Source organism: Amphibalanus amphitrite, unplaced genomic scaffold (genome assembly GCF_019059575.1).
Source record: "Amphibalanus amphitrite isolate SeventyFive unplaced genomic scaffold, NRLGWU_Aamphi_draft 000780F_arrow, whole genome shotgun sequence".
Classification (NCBI taxonomy): domain Eukaryota; kingdom Metazoa; phylum Arthropoda; class Thecostraca; order Balanomorpha; family Balanidae; genus Amphibalanus; species Amphibalanus amphitrite.
In genome coordinates, this window is record NW_024882274.1 from 115634 (window position 1) to 135974 (window position 20341).

General features: G+C 43.5%; 2 protein-coding genes across 12 annotated transcripts in view; one reads left to right on the top strand and one right to left on the bottom strand.

Annotated features, from left to right (window-relative positions):
* Positions 1-20341, top strand: part of LOC122366048 (core histone macro-H2A.1-like) — a 31773-nt gene that overhangs the window by 1597 nt on the left and 9835 nt on the right. The gene's annotated exons all lie outside the window — the stretch shown is intronic.
* On the bottom strand, positions 48-20196 carry LOC122366046 (longitudinals lacking protein, isoforms A/B/D/L-like). 10 transcript variants are annotated; one of them, XM_043337809.1, is made up of 7 exons: positions 20018-20165; positions 19616-19801; positions 19076-19252; positions 18212-18716; positions 17079-17147; positions 1124-1383; positions 48-109 (listed from the first exon to the last, which is right to left on the bottom strand). In XM_043337809.1, exons 1-6 carry the CDS (start codon positions 20021-20023, stop codon positions 1142-1144), a joined length of 1185 nt encoding a protein of 394 aa, XP_043193744.1. In that variant the 5' UTR covers positions 20024-20165; the 3' UTR covers positions 48-109; positions 1124-1141. The 10 variants fall into 10 exon arrangements, with proteins under 10 accessions (XP_043193744.1, XP_043193742.1, XP_043193743.1 ...); XM_043337807.1 differs by lacking the exons at positions 48-109; positions 1124-1383 and adding an exon at positions 1805-2993 and having other exon boundaries at positions 20018-20196; XM_043337808.1 differs by lacking the exons at positions 48-109; positions 1124-1383 and adding an exon at positions 3384-4841.

The following is a 20341-nucleotide window of genomic DNA, read 5'->3' on the forward strand; positions in this document are numbered from 1 at the left end:
TCCTGATCTAGACCTTAAACTTCACCAAAGACTACAAATGATTCCATTTAATCACACAAACCGCAAACCTTCATCATCCTCTCACATCTCTCGCAAAGTTCATGTTAAAGGGAGATAATGAGCTTTCTTTTTTCTTAAATAAAAATTACTCGACATCTATACTATTTCTACTGTAGTTTCTATAAAATATGAAAATTTCCAAGAACATTTTCGTATGTGAAAAAGGTTTTTATTTTTGCAAAAAGAAGCAGTACTTGCAGTACTTGTAACACCCACCGAAATGCGTTGTCCTTCTCTATAAAAAAGTCGCAGTATATGGCGCTTTTGTTTCAAACAGCGACGCTTGGGTTTTTGTTTATGTTATCGCCTTGTCGTTGCTTGGTTGTAAGGATTCTAATTTGAATTAGAGTTAATTCGGTTTAGAATTAATTAGATTCTAATTCGGGGGTACATAGTGCCTACTCTTCTTTGTTTCCAAGTATTATTTTGCGCCACAAATGCACGGCATGCGCCAGAAACGCAGTCAAATCTTGCGATTGCAACTACGAAATTCATTATTTTGGCCTCAGAGCCTGAAGCGAAAAATACAAGCATATTTATTTCAAAAAGACTTCAGGTTTGTCGAACGGTGTTATGAGAATTTTGATAACAGTACTGCATAAGTTTTTCAGTGATGCCGCAAAAGTGTTGTATCTATCTTCTTTTATTGTGCAGTCGGCGGGACCGATTCAAAATTGAGTCGTTGCTACTAAAATAGCAGCATATGGCGACAGATGATGAACAGGAAAAATAGTTGCGTAACTTTAGACATAAACCACCCCCAAACCATGAATATCTTTTGAAGGCACTATAGACGACCATTAACTAACTAGATGTGATGAAGATCAAATGTAATGAATACGCTCATTTTACAAAATTACATGCAAGTACCAAAAAGTGATGTAAGTACTTGTTCAACGGTCATTTTCAGCGCTCCCCGCTAACGTGACTTCAAGTTGAGATATTTGCGGCAAGGTACCGAATTGAGCAAAATGGTTTTAATTTACATTATAACTTGTTGTGTTTTGTCAGAAAATGGTCCTAACTCAGATTTTGTGGAAAAAGGTCATAATCTCCCTTTAAAAAGCTTCAGATCACTGCATCAGAGCTGCGAGAGCCTGCTCGTCGCCACCACTGAGTGCCGGCTCTTGGGCACGATGCGTCCAATGTCCTCCGCCGACATCCTGTGTGACCTCTCCAAGTGTCTCCTGAGGTTGGCCACCTTGCTGGAGACTTTGCCACAGACCGGACATCGGGTGAGGCCTTGGTGGACCTTCCTGTGCAGCGCCAGTGAGCTGATGTGGTGGTAGATCCTGCCACAGACGTCACAGGACAGCGGCACACCTGTGGTCAGGGATGAGCGTGAGGGTAGCATGATGGGCCGGCATAAGAGGGTGTCAGAAATAAGAGAGAGTTCTATAGCCTTAGTATGAGAGGGAGAGTTCTATAGCCTTAGTATGAGACGGAGAGTTTTATAGCGTTACTATGAGGACCGTAAATTAATAAGCCATGAGAACCACGTCTGCTAGCTTTGCAATCATACTATGATAATGCGTATGGAACCAAGATTCAATTAGGCATGCTACGGTAGGTTTTATGTTAAGAAAAAAGTAACATAGGAGTACCCACGGTGACTATAAATAGGGAGTACCTACATAAACGACAAAGGCGCCGGCGAGATTCTCATCATTCTCCTCAGCATGTGACGAAAACATGTGAACTCTTAAACATTCTCCCCTCATACTTTGAAGTCAGAAGAAAGACATTTGTGAAAACGTTTCTTGCTTTTTATTTCAGCTTTAAAAATTGAACTATACCAACAAATCTAGTTACCTTTAGACTGCACAAATACAAACACTTCAAAAAGAAACTGAAGATGACAAACCAATACAAGAAGTTGCGGAAACTCATATTCAAAACGTTGCTATGAGCCGTTTAAGCTCCTACGCACAACGTGCGTTTGCACGCGAACATGTTCTAAAACCATACGATCACGGTCAAACCTTGCGTGCCTGGCTATTTTAGCTGCGTGTTCTCTTCACCGGACGAGAACGGAAATTATACGCAAATGACCTCCTATAGCCTAATGACACTCCGGAGCAAATGGGCCACTAAGCAAGGCATCGCAGATAATACCAACAGTGCCATCCTCCCGACGGGCAAACGTGTCAGCTCCTCGGTCAATAGTTCCGCACGCACAAAATCAAACTTCCAAACGCACCGCCGGTAACAAAAATGTACAAGTACAGCCCTCGAGCGCTGACAAAACTGACGCTGCAGGGCAAAAAAAAGGACGCATCGATATACAGACACAACACTTCCAGCTTGGCATAAAGCCACGCACTTGGAGTTATCAGCTCAAAACGCAAATCTGACGTCAAATAAGCAACGTTGGGCAATTTCATCAGTACAGATCACTAGATCGGACAATTTCTTGGCGTGTTACATACTAATTCATCGTTAGGTGCTGAACACTAGGCGACAACCAGCATTCTTATTCAGCCCAAATCAGATGTGTGAGAGCTGTATGCTATCCAGTACCACTGAATGCGCTTCAGAGCTAGAGGAACTCCGCGTTTGATTTTGAGCTGGAAGAGAAACATGTTTATGTGAGAGCTGTATGTTATCCAGTGCCACTGAATGCGCTTCAGAGCTAGAGGAACTCCGCGTTTGATTTTGAGCTGGAAGAGTAACAGTCACAGAGCTCCGAGTTTGAATTTGGGCTGGAAGAGTAACAGTCCGGGTACGCCTCCGACCACCCCGTGACATCTCTCGGGCGTCCTTCTTGGACATGTTGTGCGCCTTCATCAGGTGGTTCCGCAGGATGGTGACCCTGCCGTAGACGCGGCCACACAACATGCAGGTTGTGAAGCCGGCGTGCTTCTTCTTATGCAGCAGGAGGGAGCTGAGATGGGAGTAGACGCTGCCGCACTCATTGCACTCGAGCGAACGACCTGTGAAGGAGGATCAAAGTTATGACGAATAGTGTTTGTCTATTTCAAACAACCTGCGGTTAGAATGTGGAAGTGGAGGTTAAACTGATTGGCAAAGGGTTGAAGTGGCAAGTCCGCTTCCCCAGTGACAATGCATGATAGGAAGTTCGTTAGCATTGGCACAAATGTAAGGGCTATATATTCACACTGCACATTGTACGACACATCGGATTTATAATAGCCGAAAGGATGCCGCATTCTAGTTACATCGCACCCACTTTTTTCACTGCTAGCGAGCCATCACCTGACATACTTACTCTTTTATTCATGAGAATGTGTCGATATTACGGTTTAAAACGCAGAAACTTCTGGCGTGATTTAGCGCTCAACCGATGGACAAAGGTATAAAACAATGAAAACTCGTATGACCTTTTATTTTCAGAATAAGTCCGACGATGTGGGACCACGACGGCTTTTTGACACCACCACCAGCAAGACTTCTAAATTTTCCAGATATACACAATTATAGGATGCGTTCACACATGAGGCGCTCACATAAAACACCTATATTTTCATGGGATCTAGCGTTATCTACAGTTCGGTTTATCCTCTGATACCGAAAATGACAAAACTATTCCTAAGTACCGACTTTTACCTTTGTTTAGATGGTTGGCATGGTTCAATTCAAAACATATCCCTAGTATAAATAGTCCCTGGTCATCCGTTAAGCCTGACACCTACTCTTTACACAGTCAGGAAATCGCATGCGAGAGCCTATTCAACTACATTAAATCACGCTCGCAGCAATCGCACGCACCTCCCGCATACGATAGATGCGCGCAGAATTTTAATGTGTTTAAATAGGCTCTCGCATGCGATTTCCTGACTGCGGAAAGTGTGCTTCAGCCTTTATTTCTTGTTAGGTATATGTCACATCTGCCACATGTTATGAACCCAAAATCGGCAGTCATCTTAAGTAGCAGTCATCTTAACAACATCCTCACTCCTCTATATCCGGGTTTGACGGGCAGCAACTCTCCATCACTATTCACTACAAAACTCTCGCCGCAATCTTGAGCGCAACATTTTTGTCATAAGCTCCTTTAGCTCTCACATTTGTATGACCATCATTTTAACTTTTCAGTGCAAATAAAGAACCAAAACAATACCGCCAACTTCGCTAATCAGACGCCAGAAGGCGAACTAAATTACTTACGCGTATACAGTTGGCTGCACTTGAGGCTCGTAATTCTTCAAAATGCCCATCGCCCTAAAACTGAATGAGTTCCCACAAGGCAGATTCACTTAATGCAAACATTACAGTTCCGAACACATAAAAGGTTTGAGCACAAAACATGCGTTAATCGCAATTGGCAAGAGAATGATCACCGTTTTGATTAACTCTCGTTAGCAAGATCTCAACACCTGGTGCAAAACAAAACTTGCACACCGTCATCGGTTCTTCTAAGTCCGCATCACAAAGCTAGCCCTAACGCTAACGATACCACCAACATAGCATCATTCGCTGCTGCCACTGTCTGTTCGTTCACTGACATCATTGGTGTCATATTCACTAATGCCAGTGACTCCTCCTCCACTGCTGCCACTGCCAGCCTTTTCACTGATCCGGAGGCTGTTCCCGACTTGGCACCCTGTTCAATCGCCAGCGGTCACTGGGCACCATCGCCTTGACTTCTTCCCTGGTGAGCTTGTGTATGGTACGCATGTGGGTGCGAAGGTCTGCGACGCGGTTGTTGACGCTGCCACATATCGGACACGTGGTCAACCCTTGGTGCACCTTCCTGTGCAGCATCAGGGAGCCGCTGTGTTTGTAGATTCGCCCACAGTCTGGGCAAGGCCGGCCCTTACCTGGGGAAGAATGGCATTGTAGGTGATCGGACGGCAGAGAGGAAGACGCATGTTTGCAATGAATGGGCACATGAACAAATACAGTCAAGTTAAAGCTTATCTGAAGCTCACATGATCGACAGATCGACATGCTTCTAGGGACAAGCCGCGGTTGGTAAGTGGTAAGTTAATTGTATATTGTAAATGTAATGTGTATAATGTAATTGTAAGTTGATAAGTGGTAATGGTAAGTTGGTACTGTAAACGGTTTAAGACAACGCTTTTTAAACTGTAACGGGTCAAAAAAAAAATTAGAAGTACTGGTAATAAACCAAAAGCAGATAAGGACTAAGGTTACTGCCGATGGAACTGTCCAGTGTCACCAGAGTACTGTTTAAGGCACTGTGTTACTACCGCAGCTTGTCAACACCACCCAACCTATCTATGCACCTATTTTATTGTAAATACACCAGGGCCCAGTTTCACCAAGTGCGGTAAACTCAATTTGGGGTAAAATACCAAACTACCCCACTCCATAACTACAAAAATACTACCCCGAAATTAAGTTTAACCAACTTGGTGAGATTGGGCCAAGTGCCCAATCAGAAGTGTCATACAGGTCATACACGTTACGAAGCACATATATCACCATCAGAACCGGAGTCATCAGCAGACGAATATTGTTAGACTTACAAACAAACTCAGGGCATTACCATATATTTTCCACGAAGATTAAAACAAGACAATGAAACGTTTACAAGACAGTCATCAAACGTTGCAAGTAGCAACGGTGAACAGGCAAACGACATTAGAGTGAATTGAGAGGAATGCGTCCAACTGTCTATGAAGGAACATATCTCATGTACAAACATTAAATGAAAAATCACGTGAATCATTGTCGTGTGATATCGTTCAAACAATACCTTAAACAATTCAGTTGACGTTTTATCTGTTAGTGTTGTGCATATCCGATTGACAAACTAAGGGCTATCTATGACAAACAAACCCGATCACTATATGATAAAAGTAATGCGAAATTGTGGCATTGTGTTGGACCAAGTCACAAGACAGGATATATTCGAAGTATATCTCAGGCATCGCTAGCAAAGAGAAAGCTGCGTCCAAAATAGAAGAACAATCCGTTCCCATGTCATTCCTCATATCCTGAATATGAAATCATCAAACACACATTCATTGAACTCAGGTCACTATTCGATTTTAACCACATGGTTGCCATCACATATATTGTACAAGCGACTCCACTGACATAGAGTGGACACCAAACGGAACAACTTGCTACAGACTTCCCTGCCGCAAGACAGTCTCCTACACATCACTAATCATATTACTATTCACACATTTGTCGAATTGGAACACCTGTCTACTGGTCCTTCCCACGACATTCTCACGTCCCTACGCTTTCTCGCTCTGAATATTCCGTATCACATATATCTCGACCGCATAGAAGGCACAATCAGCTGTACTTGCTCCTTGCTCAGTTTATGGACCATGCGTATGTGTTCCCTCAGGTCCGCCACCTTGTTGAGGACCTTGCCGCACAGTGCGCACGTTGTCAGTCCTTGATGAACCTTCTTGTGCAGTCCCAGAGATACGGCGTGGGCGTAGCCCCTGCCGCATATGTCGCATACGAAACAACCTGTGGACAAAATTGAAATTCACAATGATGCTGACGACTTAGAGCTTTTACGGAGGGAGGAGACGATTGGACTAGTGAAGGACGTGGGTGGTCAACGGCCAGGGGACTGATGACTTCACAAGACGAGTGACGTGTATTAGCGTCAGGACGTGGAAGGGCACGGATCTTTACGTCGCAAAGAAGACTGATATGTGTGATTACTGGCGGTTCAAGTGACACATAGATGCCCGGATCACGAGGTTGTTTAAGGAAATAAGGACTAATCTAAAGATGCATACCTACAGTCACTTTTGGTGTACAGTCACTGTAGTACAGTGCTCCCCCCCCCCCAGTTTGAAAAGCAGCATTTTTTAAGATAGTAGGTAATGCCATTGACAAGATTACATAGGCGACTAACTATTGGTAAAATAAAAAAGAAGAAGGAAAGAAGGAAGCAAGGGAAGACGAGGGTAAAGCGTGTGAAACTGATGGGTAGCAAAGGCCGCTGGCTGGTGCATCGTTCTCCCATAACATACAAATTACTGGCATGGTGGTTGAAACAGGTATCTCCAAATCAATGCATGTGTTTATCAGTGGGTGTCATTGGTAGCTTTTTTATTGGATGGCTCACATAGCAAGCGTTTCACTATCTGTTCTCAAATATTTCGATGCACACTTTATTAAACACGATATCATCGACGTCATTAAAACACATACGTAACTCCAAAAAAAAAAAATGTTTCGCTTCTAGACTCCACTAAAAGGCGATACATAGTACGCCTGAACACATCGAATAAGAAAATAAACAAGACGGTCTTATCTGGGCTGTAAAAAAGTAGCAACTTCATTCTCCCTGAAATGAGTTAGAGTAACACATGCTGCAAATGACGATGAATGTTCAGCTTTCATTCGTGTCACCACAGTGACGGACTAAATCAAGGCTTAGTTATGTTCATCTGTCGGCGAATCCTTATACAGTAGCGTCCTATACCAAAGCTATCTATGCACATCGTCTGATGTAGCAACTTTAAGACGGTACTTGTAAGAAACTTTCCATATTCTTGTTATCAGTCATTCTTCCGTTGAAAACAAGGAGATCGCGAACAGTTTGCAGTCTCGCATGAACCGCAGTAACTTTGGGTCATCAACATCTAGGCACTATCTACCTTTACACCGAACCATTTTAACTAGAATTCGGGACTCAGCTGTCTGATAACTATGAAACCATACAAAGGTCTTCATTCGCCAATTCTTGATGAAACATTACCTACCCTTACATCGCATAGCATCACTTTTCCAAGAAATCAACAGATTCTCCACTACTCCCCATCCGCAACAGAAGTCTCACTGCGCCCCTAAATGGAAGAACTCAAAACATTCCACACGTTGGGAGTGACTTTGTTGTGACGTTCAGACACTCATGAAAGAAAATGGATCCTCCTATGGCCCTGGCTACCTAATTTTCCACAACGATGTCCGAAGAGAAACCACATCGAAGTCCGAAGCAAAACACACTATTGTCCGACAGTCCACTCCATATACATTATACACATTCCCAACCGTCTCAGCGACTCCGAGAAAACTTGCTCGGCACCAGAGTGTAGACTTGCTCCGCCGGCAGCCGGTGCACCATCTGAATGTGGCGTCGAAGGTGACCCACGCGACTGGCTATCACGCCACAGATGGGACACTTGGTGAGCCCCTCGTGGACCTTGCGGTGGTGCTCCAGAGACAGCAGGCGGGAGTAGACCCGGCCGCACGTTTCGCACGTGAAACGATCTGCCGGCAGGAGGTGCAATCTTAGGTTTGGTCAGTGGTCACTGGCTGACCCGTTGTGGTCCTTGAAATACAGTGAAGGGAGATCAAAGAATGATGCGAAGTGGCGACAGTTAACACGTCTTGCCTATCGGAGAACAATACAGACTAGAATAAATGAATCATAAGACAGGTAGTCATAAGGAAACCCGGAATTGAGCAAGGTACTCTTGCGTTCAGTTCATCTATTAATTCTGATAGAATGTATCAGCTGATCTAATAGAAAGTTACAAAACAATGGCCGAAATGATACGTACCTTTTTGAAAAAGAAACCAATGACATCAATGGGAAGAATAAAAGGAAGGGCGAGAGGAAGTCTTCAAAGATAAAGGAATCTTCTGCGGAAATCCAAACCAATTCGGAGGTTAACATTTCGTGTAAAATAATTTGTGGAAGGGGACGTAGAACTGTCACTGCATGAGTGTATAGTGCATGTCTGACTTTGTGATAGTGTACTGTGTATGTAAAATATGTTGAAGAAGTATGCAGTCATACGCTAATTCTCTCTAACGCTGAAGGAACGACGATTGAGCGACGACAGTGATGATTATGCAACGTATTGTGACGTATTATCATCACTATTTCCCTTGAACAATAGCCGCAACAAACGTCGTAAGTCGAATCCTTGAGATAGCACCCGAGCCGGACCTTGCATGGCAATAGGAGGCTGGCACCTCAGGGTGCCATTTCAGCTAGCGATCGGACCTGTATGTGATTTGTGGCGAAGCCCGCATGTCTGGATCTCCAGAGTGGGCAGACCGCCTGACGACGGGTCAGATATCTGGGCGCGCTAACTGGAGTCACAGTGTCTGATATCATCAAAGCAACAATGCCAATGGAATGTTAGTGACAACTGACACGAGCTTGCATACTGCATAGTGAGCTACTTTTAGTTTAATCAACACAATATAATAACCGTGTAACAGAGAGTTGGGAACTCAGATTACAGCGCATTCTTTTTCAGTCTTCGTCCATTAGAATGATAAAACGTACCACTTTTGACTTTATTTGCAAGGCGCATGATGAGTAACATACAGATTAACGAGATACAATGGAAAATGTCATTAGAATATCATACTTACTACAAAACTGCATAGTACCAGGGTATGCTAAATCAACTAACACGCTTGTAAAATCGCTAGGAGCTTAATATTGTTTATGAAATTGAGAGTATAAGACTTGTGTTACTCTGTAGCCGCCTGGCCAATGTTATCTCCCCCACCACCATCCGAGCTCCCCCAAGCTTCAGGTTCCCCCGAGCGAAGCTGCACTGGCCTGTACGAAACAGATCCTTCCTCCTGCTTAGGCAAGGACTCGGCAGTCAATTCTGCATCTCCGACACTAGAGTTCCTTTCAATTCCAACTCCTGAACCGCCCGGTCTCACAGGCGTGTGATCACCAGTGTCTCTACCCGTACTCGCCCTCAATCCCAGGCTCGAACTCGCACTCGTTTCCACATTCCAAGCGGCCGATCCTCGTTTCATCCGCCCAAACGCCTGTTCAAACCCAGCTCTGACAGGCGGTCGGAACTGCGCCGCGTTTGTCGCAGCGTTCTGCAGCATTGCCTGCGCCGCGCCTAACGTCGGCTGCAGCATCCCCGCTGCTCGGAACGGGGCCTGCATGATGCGCTCCTTGGGCTTCGTGGGCACGAAGCGGCGCACTTCTTCCTGAGTCAGGCCGTGGTTGAGCTCCAGGTGCCGTCGCAGCTCCGCGACGATACAGCACACTTTACCGCACACAAAACAGGTTGTGAGGCCTTCGTGCTTCTTCCGGTGGTGGTTCAGCGATTCTCGATGTTTGTACGACTTGCCGCAGACGTTACAAACGTGAAGTCTCTGATCTGGAAGAAAAGAAAAAAAAAGGCTGTTAGAACTTCAATGTGGGGAACAACGATCAGCATTGCTCCTTTAGTGCAGGTCGGTACCACGCTATGACTAGCTCTTGATATCGCATTTTGTTTGTTGCATCTACCAAGCCAATTTTCATATGCAAAAAGCCCATGTAGCTTACTGCTTTTGTGTGTCACATTATTTTCTCAAATTGCTGATCGTATTTGATTAAAACGCATAGTTTGCGTCACAAATGTATTCAGCAGTTGCATTCGAATGGAAGCAATCACATAAGCAGCGAGCTACATGTTTGACGCTTGTCAATTGAATAAATAGGAGACTACACGAGACTACTTACAGCAGCTTGTAGGAAATCAAAAGTGTCGTTGGAATACCATTCCTCTCGTGCGCCACGAGATGTATTCACTTGTGAAAACTTCAGAAAAGTCACCCACCCGTACCCCTGACACTGCAAAAAATATGGTTATAGAATGTCCTCATTCTCGTAGATTTGACATTGGGTTACCACTCTCATTGTACGGTTGGACGTTCAGCAATCATCAGGTATAAAGGCACACATGCGCGGTAAACCATTTCGAGAATTAAAGGGACTATCCCACCTTTAACATGGGGTTTGAGTTGAGATAGCCAAGTTTGCGGCGAGGTTCAGAAACCACTATCTATTCTAGGTTGCAACCCCCGCGGCCTCTTGGTGTTGAAGAAATTCGTTCCCTTCATTTGAAAATGGGCCTTGTACAAGGCCCTATCTTCAACATGGACCGACCGTTAGTGTGACGTCACGTCGTTTAGTCATTCTGATTTAAATGGGTTTGTTCGTTGAAAAATCGCTTAAAAGTTGGTCTGAACTTTGTTGTGGTGCCTACAGAGTAAAAAGAATCAGCTTTATGACAGTAATGTGGCCTGGGGAAGGAGGTAATTTTGGGCTGTGACGTCACATATTTGAAAGTTTGTGTTTGGAATATGGGAAGCCTAAGATGTTTAATGAAAAATAAATGCCAGAACCGTGTTCCTGGTCAGCCAATCTATAAAGTCGGGCACAATTTAACTGGTTTTAACAACATTTTAGAAGGTGGGATAGTCCCTTTAAGCAAACCTTGGTCGGAAGATGACATGTTTTGGCTAAAGCATAATTCCAGCCAACATGGAAAAGGGCAGACTAAATTCAGGGACGAATTCAATCAGCAATAAATTTTCAATCTTAATGGCTAGACCTGACAAGTTATTCAGGTCACATATCACTAACAAAGCAAAAGGTTTTGTGACTGCTGTCATACAATGGCTGCTTGAAGTCACCAACCGCCGAACTTCAAAATTAGTTCCACATGCTCGGCTGTATGAAAAGTTAGGAAAGCAACTTAGACGCATCACAACATTTCATTAGTCCGCGAACAAGGTGAATTTTATGGCGTTCTTCATTTGGAGTTCATCTTCTCAGACATATTCCCAGTACATCTAACATCCGTCATGTATTTTCCACACCAGGATTGTTCAGATACCAATCTGAAACAGGAAAATCATTAAGATGATACACATATGTGAAAGAAGTGGCACACACATACAATATGTGACGACATGGCATTATAGGTTTTTAGGCACAAATCGACATAAAAAACATAGCTTCAAATAGGTTAAAATGCAGCAAACCGTCTTTTCCATTTTTACGGACAATTACGGCGAAACAACCACCGCACTGGCAACTAAAAGAACATACATACCTCGTTTGGTTGCACGATCTAGTTCTTAAACGTCATACCTGTCAGCCTTTCGATAATGCTGTGAAATATAGCTTGATTTGCATTGCCAACGATTCCATGAATTAAGAGCAAGGGCATTGTCTTGAAGGAATTCTTCAATGAATCAAGGGACATGTCTTGAGAACGGCGCAAAATAACTCAACGATATGGCAAACTAAAACTTTTGGGCTCTGTGGAAAAGTCTTTCTCAAACAAGTAGGGTAGACCGGGGCAAGTCGCCCCGCCGAGGTAAAACGCCTCACCGATGTTTCTCGGAACTGGCAGAGTTCTGGGGAACATCCTCTCTTCTATAAAACGTGCACTATATGATCATTATATGAGCAGACTGGAAAGAAATTGTGATGACTCTTTCGGGAGATATAGCCAAAAATGTGTTTTTTGAGTGATTTATATGTTTTGTTGTCAGATTATGCATCATGGCGTTCTTTTATGGTCCACATCAGGTTAACGACTTTTATGTATTTTGAACAATTATTGTCTAACGCTTATCATGCCGGGTTGGTTCCTGTTAAATTATGTCTTGCTGGAGTGCAATGCGTTGTTCTCTGACCGAACTACGTGATGGGGTAAAACGCCCCAGTAGGTCGCGGGGCAAAAAGCCCCATGGGGCGTTTTACCTCATGTGTTGTTCGGGCTACCCACTTTCTAATATTCGGTAGCTGGCAAACAGTAAGTTTCTATGTCTTTATGTGTATTTTTCTCAGCAACTGGATGGCAATGGAAGTATTTTGTAAACATTTGCATTGCAATAATTTATTATTTGGTCTTATGAGGCAGGTGAAAAACCTGCTCATACAATAGTGTCATAGCTGAACACCTGACAGGATGGAATGTGATAACTTCATTGCCGTGCCTCCAGAGGTCTAACGGACCTCTCACATAAGATTTAGCCAACTACCATGTTAAATGTTTAATCTAAAGTATGGGGCTACTTGCCCCAGGCCGTGGGGCGTTTTGCCCTGGGGTTGGGGCAAAATGCCCCATTTGCAGTTGCTTCACAAATCACTTCCTAGCTTGGAGTCCGATCATAAGTGAATGAATTTGAGGGGTGCAATTTAAAGTAAAATGTCCAAAGAACGCATTGAGCACAAATTTGGCCTTCTAGGTGATGTGGGACAAAATTTATGTAGCAAAATAAATTATCTGGGGCGTCTTGCCCCAGGCTACCCTACTGCTTTCCTGTCTGAACACACTCATTCACACCATTTAAATTCAACCGATGTAGTTGTGCGAGCGGACAAAACGAAAAATGGGTCCAACGCATCCGTGAAACTAAGTTTTATGGGCTAAAACGTGGGAAATACCAATTTATTTTCCAGTGAATCTACCACTAGAAGTTAGAACCACTACAAAAGACATAGAAATGAATACAAATTTACAAAACATTAAACGACCATAATTAGATAAATAAAAGAAGTTGACCTTTTCCTCGACATCAAAAATGCAAAAAAAAAAAAACGAATAAATAAGCCTTGTGATCATCCACTTAGCTAATAACTTTGGTCCAACAGCTGCATATAAAGGAATTCATTTTAGGACTAGGACTACCTGGTTTCATCAAAAGGAGGCACGATCACAACTGGGACCATTTAACCAATACATAACCTACCCTTTTTATAAAGTAGGGGAGAGCGGGGCACTTTCGTGCATGGGGCACATTCATTTTCAGCAGTTATTGGGAACACGAGTGACTGCCCGAGCTCAAGGTTAATTATGAAAATATGTATCATTACCGCCCCTCGTTCACTGCAGAAAACAACAATGCACCTGCTATCATGCTCTGTATAAAAACGCAAAGTTGTATTATTCGTGAGCTATCCAAACTTTTTTCATAGCATCCATTTTCGTGATCCTGACTCGGAAATGTGGTTCAGCTTTTCAAAATTGGCGGCGAAGAAGCCCACTCTATTCAGGGAACTTCTGCAAACTTGTTTTTTGAAAAGTGTCTTTTTCCTAAAGAAATTTTGAAATATATTACAAATAACGTGGTGGGGCAGGTTCTCGCACGCACTGCTTAGCGGCATATTCGTGCATATTTTGTTTTTGTTTTTGCGATTTATGACTTAATATGTAGTAGGTTTCACTTATGACGCTCGCCTGACTCAGTCTCGGCTGCTTGCGACGTCGTGACGAGTGATTCACGCGACCTTGGCGAGGTCACGGAGGCCGGCAGTTGGCACTTTCTTGTTGGCCAGCTCATTATTTCCATATTTGTTGTGCAATGCCTTCTTGTCGAAAGAAATCGAGTGAAATGGCCCCCCTGCCAATTTCGTTTGGTAAATTTCTGGTAATGCCCGGTAATTCCTCGAACTGTGCAGGGTGCACGGAAGTGCCCCATAACTATCTGGGGCAGTTTCGTGCAGACACGAGTTATCAAAAGTCATTCTTTCTAATAGAGATAATTTTAGAGGATAACGTTTAAAAAGGTAAAATATCTGCAAAAGTTTTCCTTTCCATACTACAATCAACAATTTTATTATTGCACCAACCAAAGAGCAGATATATGGATTCATTTTTTTTTTGCACGAATGTAGGTACCCCACTCCCCACAAGTTCCCAACATAATGCACTTATAATAAAATGCACAAATGCATTCAAAATAAAAGGCCTTACTATCACTAGCATAAGCACATAACCAATTGTTAGGAAAAGTAAAAGACGTGAAGACCACTAACCTCGATGCACCAGCACAAGTAGGCGAAGTCGGAATCCACTTAATCTTCAAAGAGTTCACTCGTATATAATCTCGAAAACGATTTTATTAGCGAGCATCAAAGAGATAGTTGTTCGCGTTATACTTAATATTTCATCAAGTATGTCCTCGATAAATGAGAAAAATTTTAGCGCTGGCAATCGATGGCCTAAGCCCATGAGTTTGCGGCAAATTAGCAGCATTTATCAAAAATGTTAGATGCGACTATAAAATACAAAAGCGTAAAACAGTTAGCCATTCTACAAGCTATAAAAACACATCAACGATAGAACAAAATTTACTATTAATACAATTAACTAAATTCATCGGTTTAGGTATATCTAAAAGCAAGATTTGGACCTATGCTTTGCATTATAAATTCAATTGCTTGTAGGGTTCTCCTGAGCAACGAATGTATCATCAGACTGGTAAATTAAAAATATTAATGATTCAATCGCAAATCAGCATTTTGGAGTGATCAGAAAAGCAAGAGCGGAGGCAGCTACAAAAAAAAAAACATACATGCCCAAACAGACACAAAATCTTAACGGCACGGCTGATGGCATAATAAGGCACATCACACAATTAAAATGACACAGAATGTTGTGCGGGGACAAAGGTGCAGCCAGGACTTCATCTCATTTTCGCCTGGAACTAAAACGGTCTGAATATACTTTAACGCTAGTTTGAGAGACATAGGCCTCGTTTCATAAAGCGAGTCCGTAACTTTAGGCAGTTTTTGGTCTTGTATTGTAAATGCATGTGAAGCGATGACGTTAGTTTGAATCATTGAAATTATTTATCTTGCAAGCAAGAACAGTAGGGAGAAGGGGAAATTAGTTTATCGCTTCACATGCATTTGCAATACAGGATAAAAAACCGTCGTAAGTTACGGACTCGCTTTATGAAACGAGGCTATAGAGGCATAAAGCGATAACTATGAGAGACATTATTGTTACTATGCAATTAAAATAATCGAAATACCGGTCACTAGTAATCACAATGAATTCTGAATGATTCAAAAGGGGTATGATTCCGAGATGGGAATCAGATCCAAGCATTTGTTTTCAGACGGTGCTGCCAGCCACCAACTGTTTTTAAAAGCTGAGCTTAACTAAATAACGTTTTTTTTTTACTGTAGTAAAGCCTGGCAAATCCTAATACATTACCCGGAGAGGTGCAGTGAAATATGGTGTGAAGAAATTGACCACGGTCAAAAATGTTCACCAATTTTCACTCAGCCAACATTTTGGGACGGTCTCTTTTAAAAGTCGGCTAAGAGCTCCGGTCTAAAAAATTACCTTATCGTTGGGATACAGAAAAATACAGACTAAATCATACCAAAATACATACCAAACTCGGCCTTCGGCCTCGTTAAAAAATTTGGCAAGTATCTGGGTTTTTAAAATTTATTTACACCGGCCTCGTTCAGTATGATATATGACCAACAGTCTCTTTTTAGAACTATCCGAGTTGTGCTGGTAAAATGGGTAGTGTAGTGTATTGTATTTATAGATATTGATTGATGCAAGACGTAGAAACTATGCAAAAATAACCTGTCAAAAGGTTTCAATATGGCATCGCCATCGCGGTTAGCTCCGCTTAGCGGTGGCCTCAGTTTTACAAAACAGATATTCAAGCATGACTCTTGAAGAGCGACGTACAAATTACTAAGGCATATTGCACAGAGATGATAAGTGCCTGGCTGCACCTTTGTTCTCGCACTCCAGGGCCGACACGCCAATACATAGAGGGAGGCTGGCCGGGAAGGGAATGGGACATGAAGATCGATTCTGAAGAAATGGAAATTGGAAAAACAATCTAGCGGGCAGACAATTATAACTACCGGACGTTTCGGCACCATGGGACCGAAACCTCTTTTGTTGTGGGATTTTGTCAGCAGCACCGTTCCGGTATATCCTATCGCCCCTTCTGGTGCAAATCACGCGAGATCTTTCTTTTAAAGTTGCCATCGAACAAACGAAGTCAGAATTAGTGACAAGTTCATAATGAGAGCTTCTGAAGAAAATGAAGACCGCTAAGCCAAAGTCGTACACTTACGAAGCATCGTGAGCTTCAGAGGAAGAGAATTTACTCAGGCTAGTAGAAGAAATTAAGTTAATGTGCAATTTATCAACGCCTGGCTTCCAGCAGATCGCAGGTGTCGCCCATCACCCCACAAATTTCGATTAAGTACTTGTATTATTTAGTCCTTGAAAACAGCAAGCTTTTTGGTGCTCCATTTCTACCATCAACAGAGTTATACACGAACATGGTTCGGTAGTAGGACTTTATCAGTGTCCTGTCTGAATCAGTGTCCTAGGTCAGGCCGTATGCCACTTATCTCGATAACTTCGAGACGAGCAAATTTAGAAGACCGTTACACCGACGGGTACATTTCGTCATGCGAGTGTGTATTATGGGAAGAGAGAGAGAGAATATAATGACACAGTGGCAGGGGGCGATATTGGCGTGCCGGTCCCGGTTTCCGGACGTCGCGTGACACCCACCTGACTGGGAGCCGTCGTCCGGGGGCCGCTGAGAGGGTCCAGCCACGCCCCCTCCGCCTCCTCCGCCCACTGAAGACGGGTACACAGGAGGTCAGTGGGAGGTTGAAGTGCCGTAGAAAATATTATAATATTACAGAACTTACCTACTATGGACGTCAAACCACTTGAGACCCCACTTTTTTGCGATAATTTTTAAATGCGTCAGCTCTCGTTGACAATATTCTGGCAATGTGTGTTTCAGAACCTGCCGAAACTTTTATTACTAAGGTATTTTGACGCCAAACGATTATTAAAGGTACTTCTCATTCACTCGTAATGTTAAATTTCACGGAACGAATCTGCTGTTTGGGTAGAGGCTACGCTCTCATGGGGCGGAGCCACGTAATGACGTCAGCGCTAAGCTCCGCCCTACCCCTCCGGCGCTCCTTGCCCGGCGACCGGTCACTCGCGTCTCTCGCTCCATTCAGGCTTGATGGTGGGCGGTAGCTGGTAGCGGTAGCGGGCGCTGGTAGATGGCATTTAGAGCAGATGGCGCTGATGGCGGGGCTCGAGTGTGGCCGAGCGCAAGCCTCTGCCCGGGCCTGAATTGACCTTAACATTACGAGTGAATGAGAAGTACCTTCCATAATCGTTTGGCGTCAAAATACCTTAGTGATAAAAGTTTCGGCAGGTTCGGAAACATACATTGCCAGAATATTGTCAACGAAAGTTGACGCATTTAAAAATTATCGCAAAAAAGTGGGGTCTCAAGGGGTTTGACGTTCATAGTAGATAGACGAGAGTGGTTAGATGTCATAAGCCTAAGCAATGTTTATTTTGGTGCAGAGGAACTAAACTCATCTTAACACTGGATCACAATCTGGAACTATGATAAGAATACAGTGTGGAATATGAAACCAAATATGAATTCAAAAACACAAAACGTTGAGGTTATTGGCATTAAACGACACTAAGCAAACGACAAAATGAAAAATCTTAGGTTGATTAAGTGAAAAACAAACCATTTTAGCGTAGCAATTATCTCCCTCCAGGCCGTGAAGTTTTTGAATTGGTATCCCATCTTACATCCCACTGACCAAAAACTTTTACCATAGCCAAACACTGCCCCACACATGATAATCCCATCCACTTACTGATGGCCGCAGCATCAGCCATGGACAGATCAGGCCCATCTCTGTATCCGCCCTCATAATCGGCAACATAATCCAGCGTCGAATCCAGGGTAGCATCGTCATCCTCCTCTTCAGTCAGGTCCACCTTTTCCACTTTGATATTCTCCTCAGCAAGCGCTTGTCCCCCTTCGGTGGGGTGTCCCGCAGGGGTCTGTACTGGGGCCGATGCTGGGTTTGCAGAAGCGGCGAGCGGCGTGGAAGAGCTTGGAGGAGGGCTAGGCTGTGACGACGGCATTCTTGGAGGGTTCTGCGGTAGTACGTTCGACTGCTGTGATGGTGTTGATGGCGGCTGTGACGACGGTGGTTGGTGGGGAGGTGTCTCGGTAACCGTTTCTGAGGCTCTCCTTCTCTTAGCCGGCGGTGTTCCGTTTCGATGAGGTCTCTGAGGCGTGGAGGCGGCCATGGGTCGAGGCTCGTGAGACGCGGCACGTCCGGGGCTCTGGTGGGTAGTTGGTGACGGCGGCATCTGCGGAAAGGCGGGGACGGGTTAGTTGGATACGAATGCTGTCAGTGCACCGACGACAGAAAAACACACGGGAAAGTGGTAATGCAAGAGAATGGCAGCAGGTGCAGTGATCATGAACACTAGGTGGTACACACCTTACCAAAATTACTTTTTACTTTATAGTTCTGTATGTGACACCAAAAGCAAGCCAAGACAACAGAATTTCAAACAGCAAAAAAAAAAAACATACAAAACTAGTATTACCATGAGTTAAGGATCTATGGTTTCGACACACTTAAGTAGTCAGTATAGCTAGAAAAAGGGAAATTAAAGAGATTTTACAGTCCAACTATACACATGAAGAGGAGTTCAGTTTTTACCTTTTCCTCATCTCCACTGAGTCCTTTAATCTGCAGCATCTCTGCCGTCCTGATGAAGCTGGCCAGCTGCGTCTGACTGACGTTCACGCTGCCCTTATACATGAACTCAATGATGGCAGACAGGTCCTCCGCGCTTGTATCCTTCAGGAAGAACACCATTTGTTGGCAGGGGTTGTCCTGAAAAAGGCGCAGGTCATTAGTGTTGTTGAATCTATCCTATTTACACTGATTATTAAAGTGTAGAAGTGAAGTGAGGTGAGTAACACTGATCTTCTGCTTCATCAATTGAAAAGTGTGTTCTTTGATTATGTATATAGACTAATTATTTAAATCCATGCAGGATTGTTGAGGCAATGCTAGCACTTCTATCCTATGTATGAGTTTAAGATGGATCCTCATACAGCTCATCACCTTCCTGACCTCCACCTATACCTATCATTGTTCTGGGCTTCTCACTTCTACAAACACCTGTGTCTTCAGGAAGTAAAAAAACAAAATAAAAAACCCAAATTTAAGAAAAAGCAGCTGCAATAATCTCACCTTGAGCAGCTCCCTGAAGTAAGGGCTGCAGGCCGACAGCATCATCCTGTGCGCCTTGACACGCTGTCCCTCGCAGCAAAGAGTGATGTCCACCAGCTCACCGTCCCGCCGCAGGTGGTCAAACACGGAGGTGACGCTGCTCTGGAACCCATCCCACTTGAGGCAAAACTTCTGAGAATCCATCATCTGCGAAAAAGGTGGTCGGGCAATCACCATGGTGATGGTGGTTCAATATCAATTTATCAATTGTGCTGGGTTATGGACCATGCCAATGAGCACTGATTTTATATTTCAGGCTGATTTAGCTGCAAGTCATATCATATCATTTTCCATTTCAATTTTCTTTAGTGAGCCATCATAATTGAAAAAAGGTCAAGTTGAAGTGAAAGATTAAAAACGCACTGGCATACGTTGACAGATCGACCTCAAAACCACTCCAACCAGGGTGACTGGTTCAATAAATTGTTCAATAAAAATTTCGCTTTCCCCACTAACCACTGTTTCAAATTTAATTAGTGAACAACCGCAATCCCAATCCCCAATAATCAAATCATTCGCACTCTCACATCAAGTACGCCAAATACGCTAACGCAGCGTCCTCGAAACCCATCGAAACCACTCTCAGCGTGGCTGGTTCTTAAATATATTACGTCATAAGCTACGACTGAAATCTTTTGTTTCACACGCCTAAAACGGGGAAACATTTGCCTAAAATTTATCTATAAG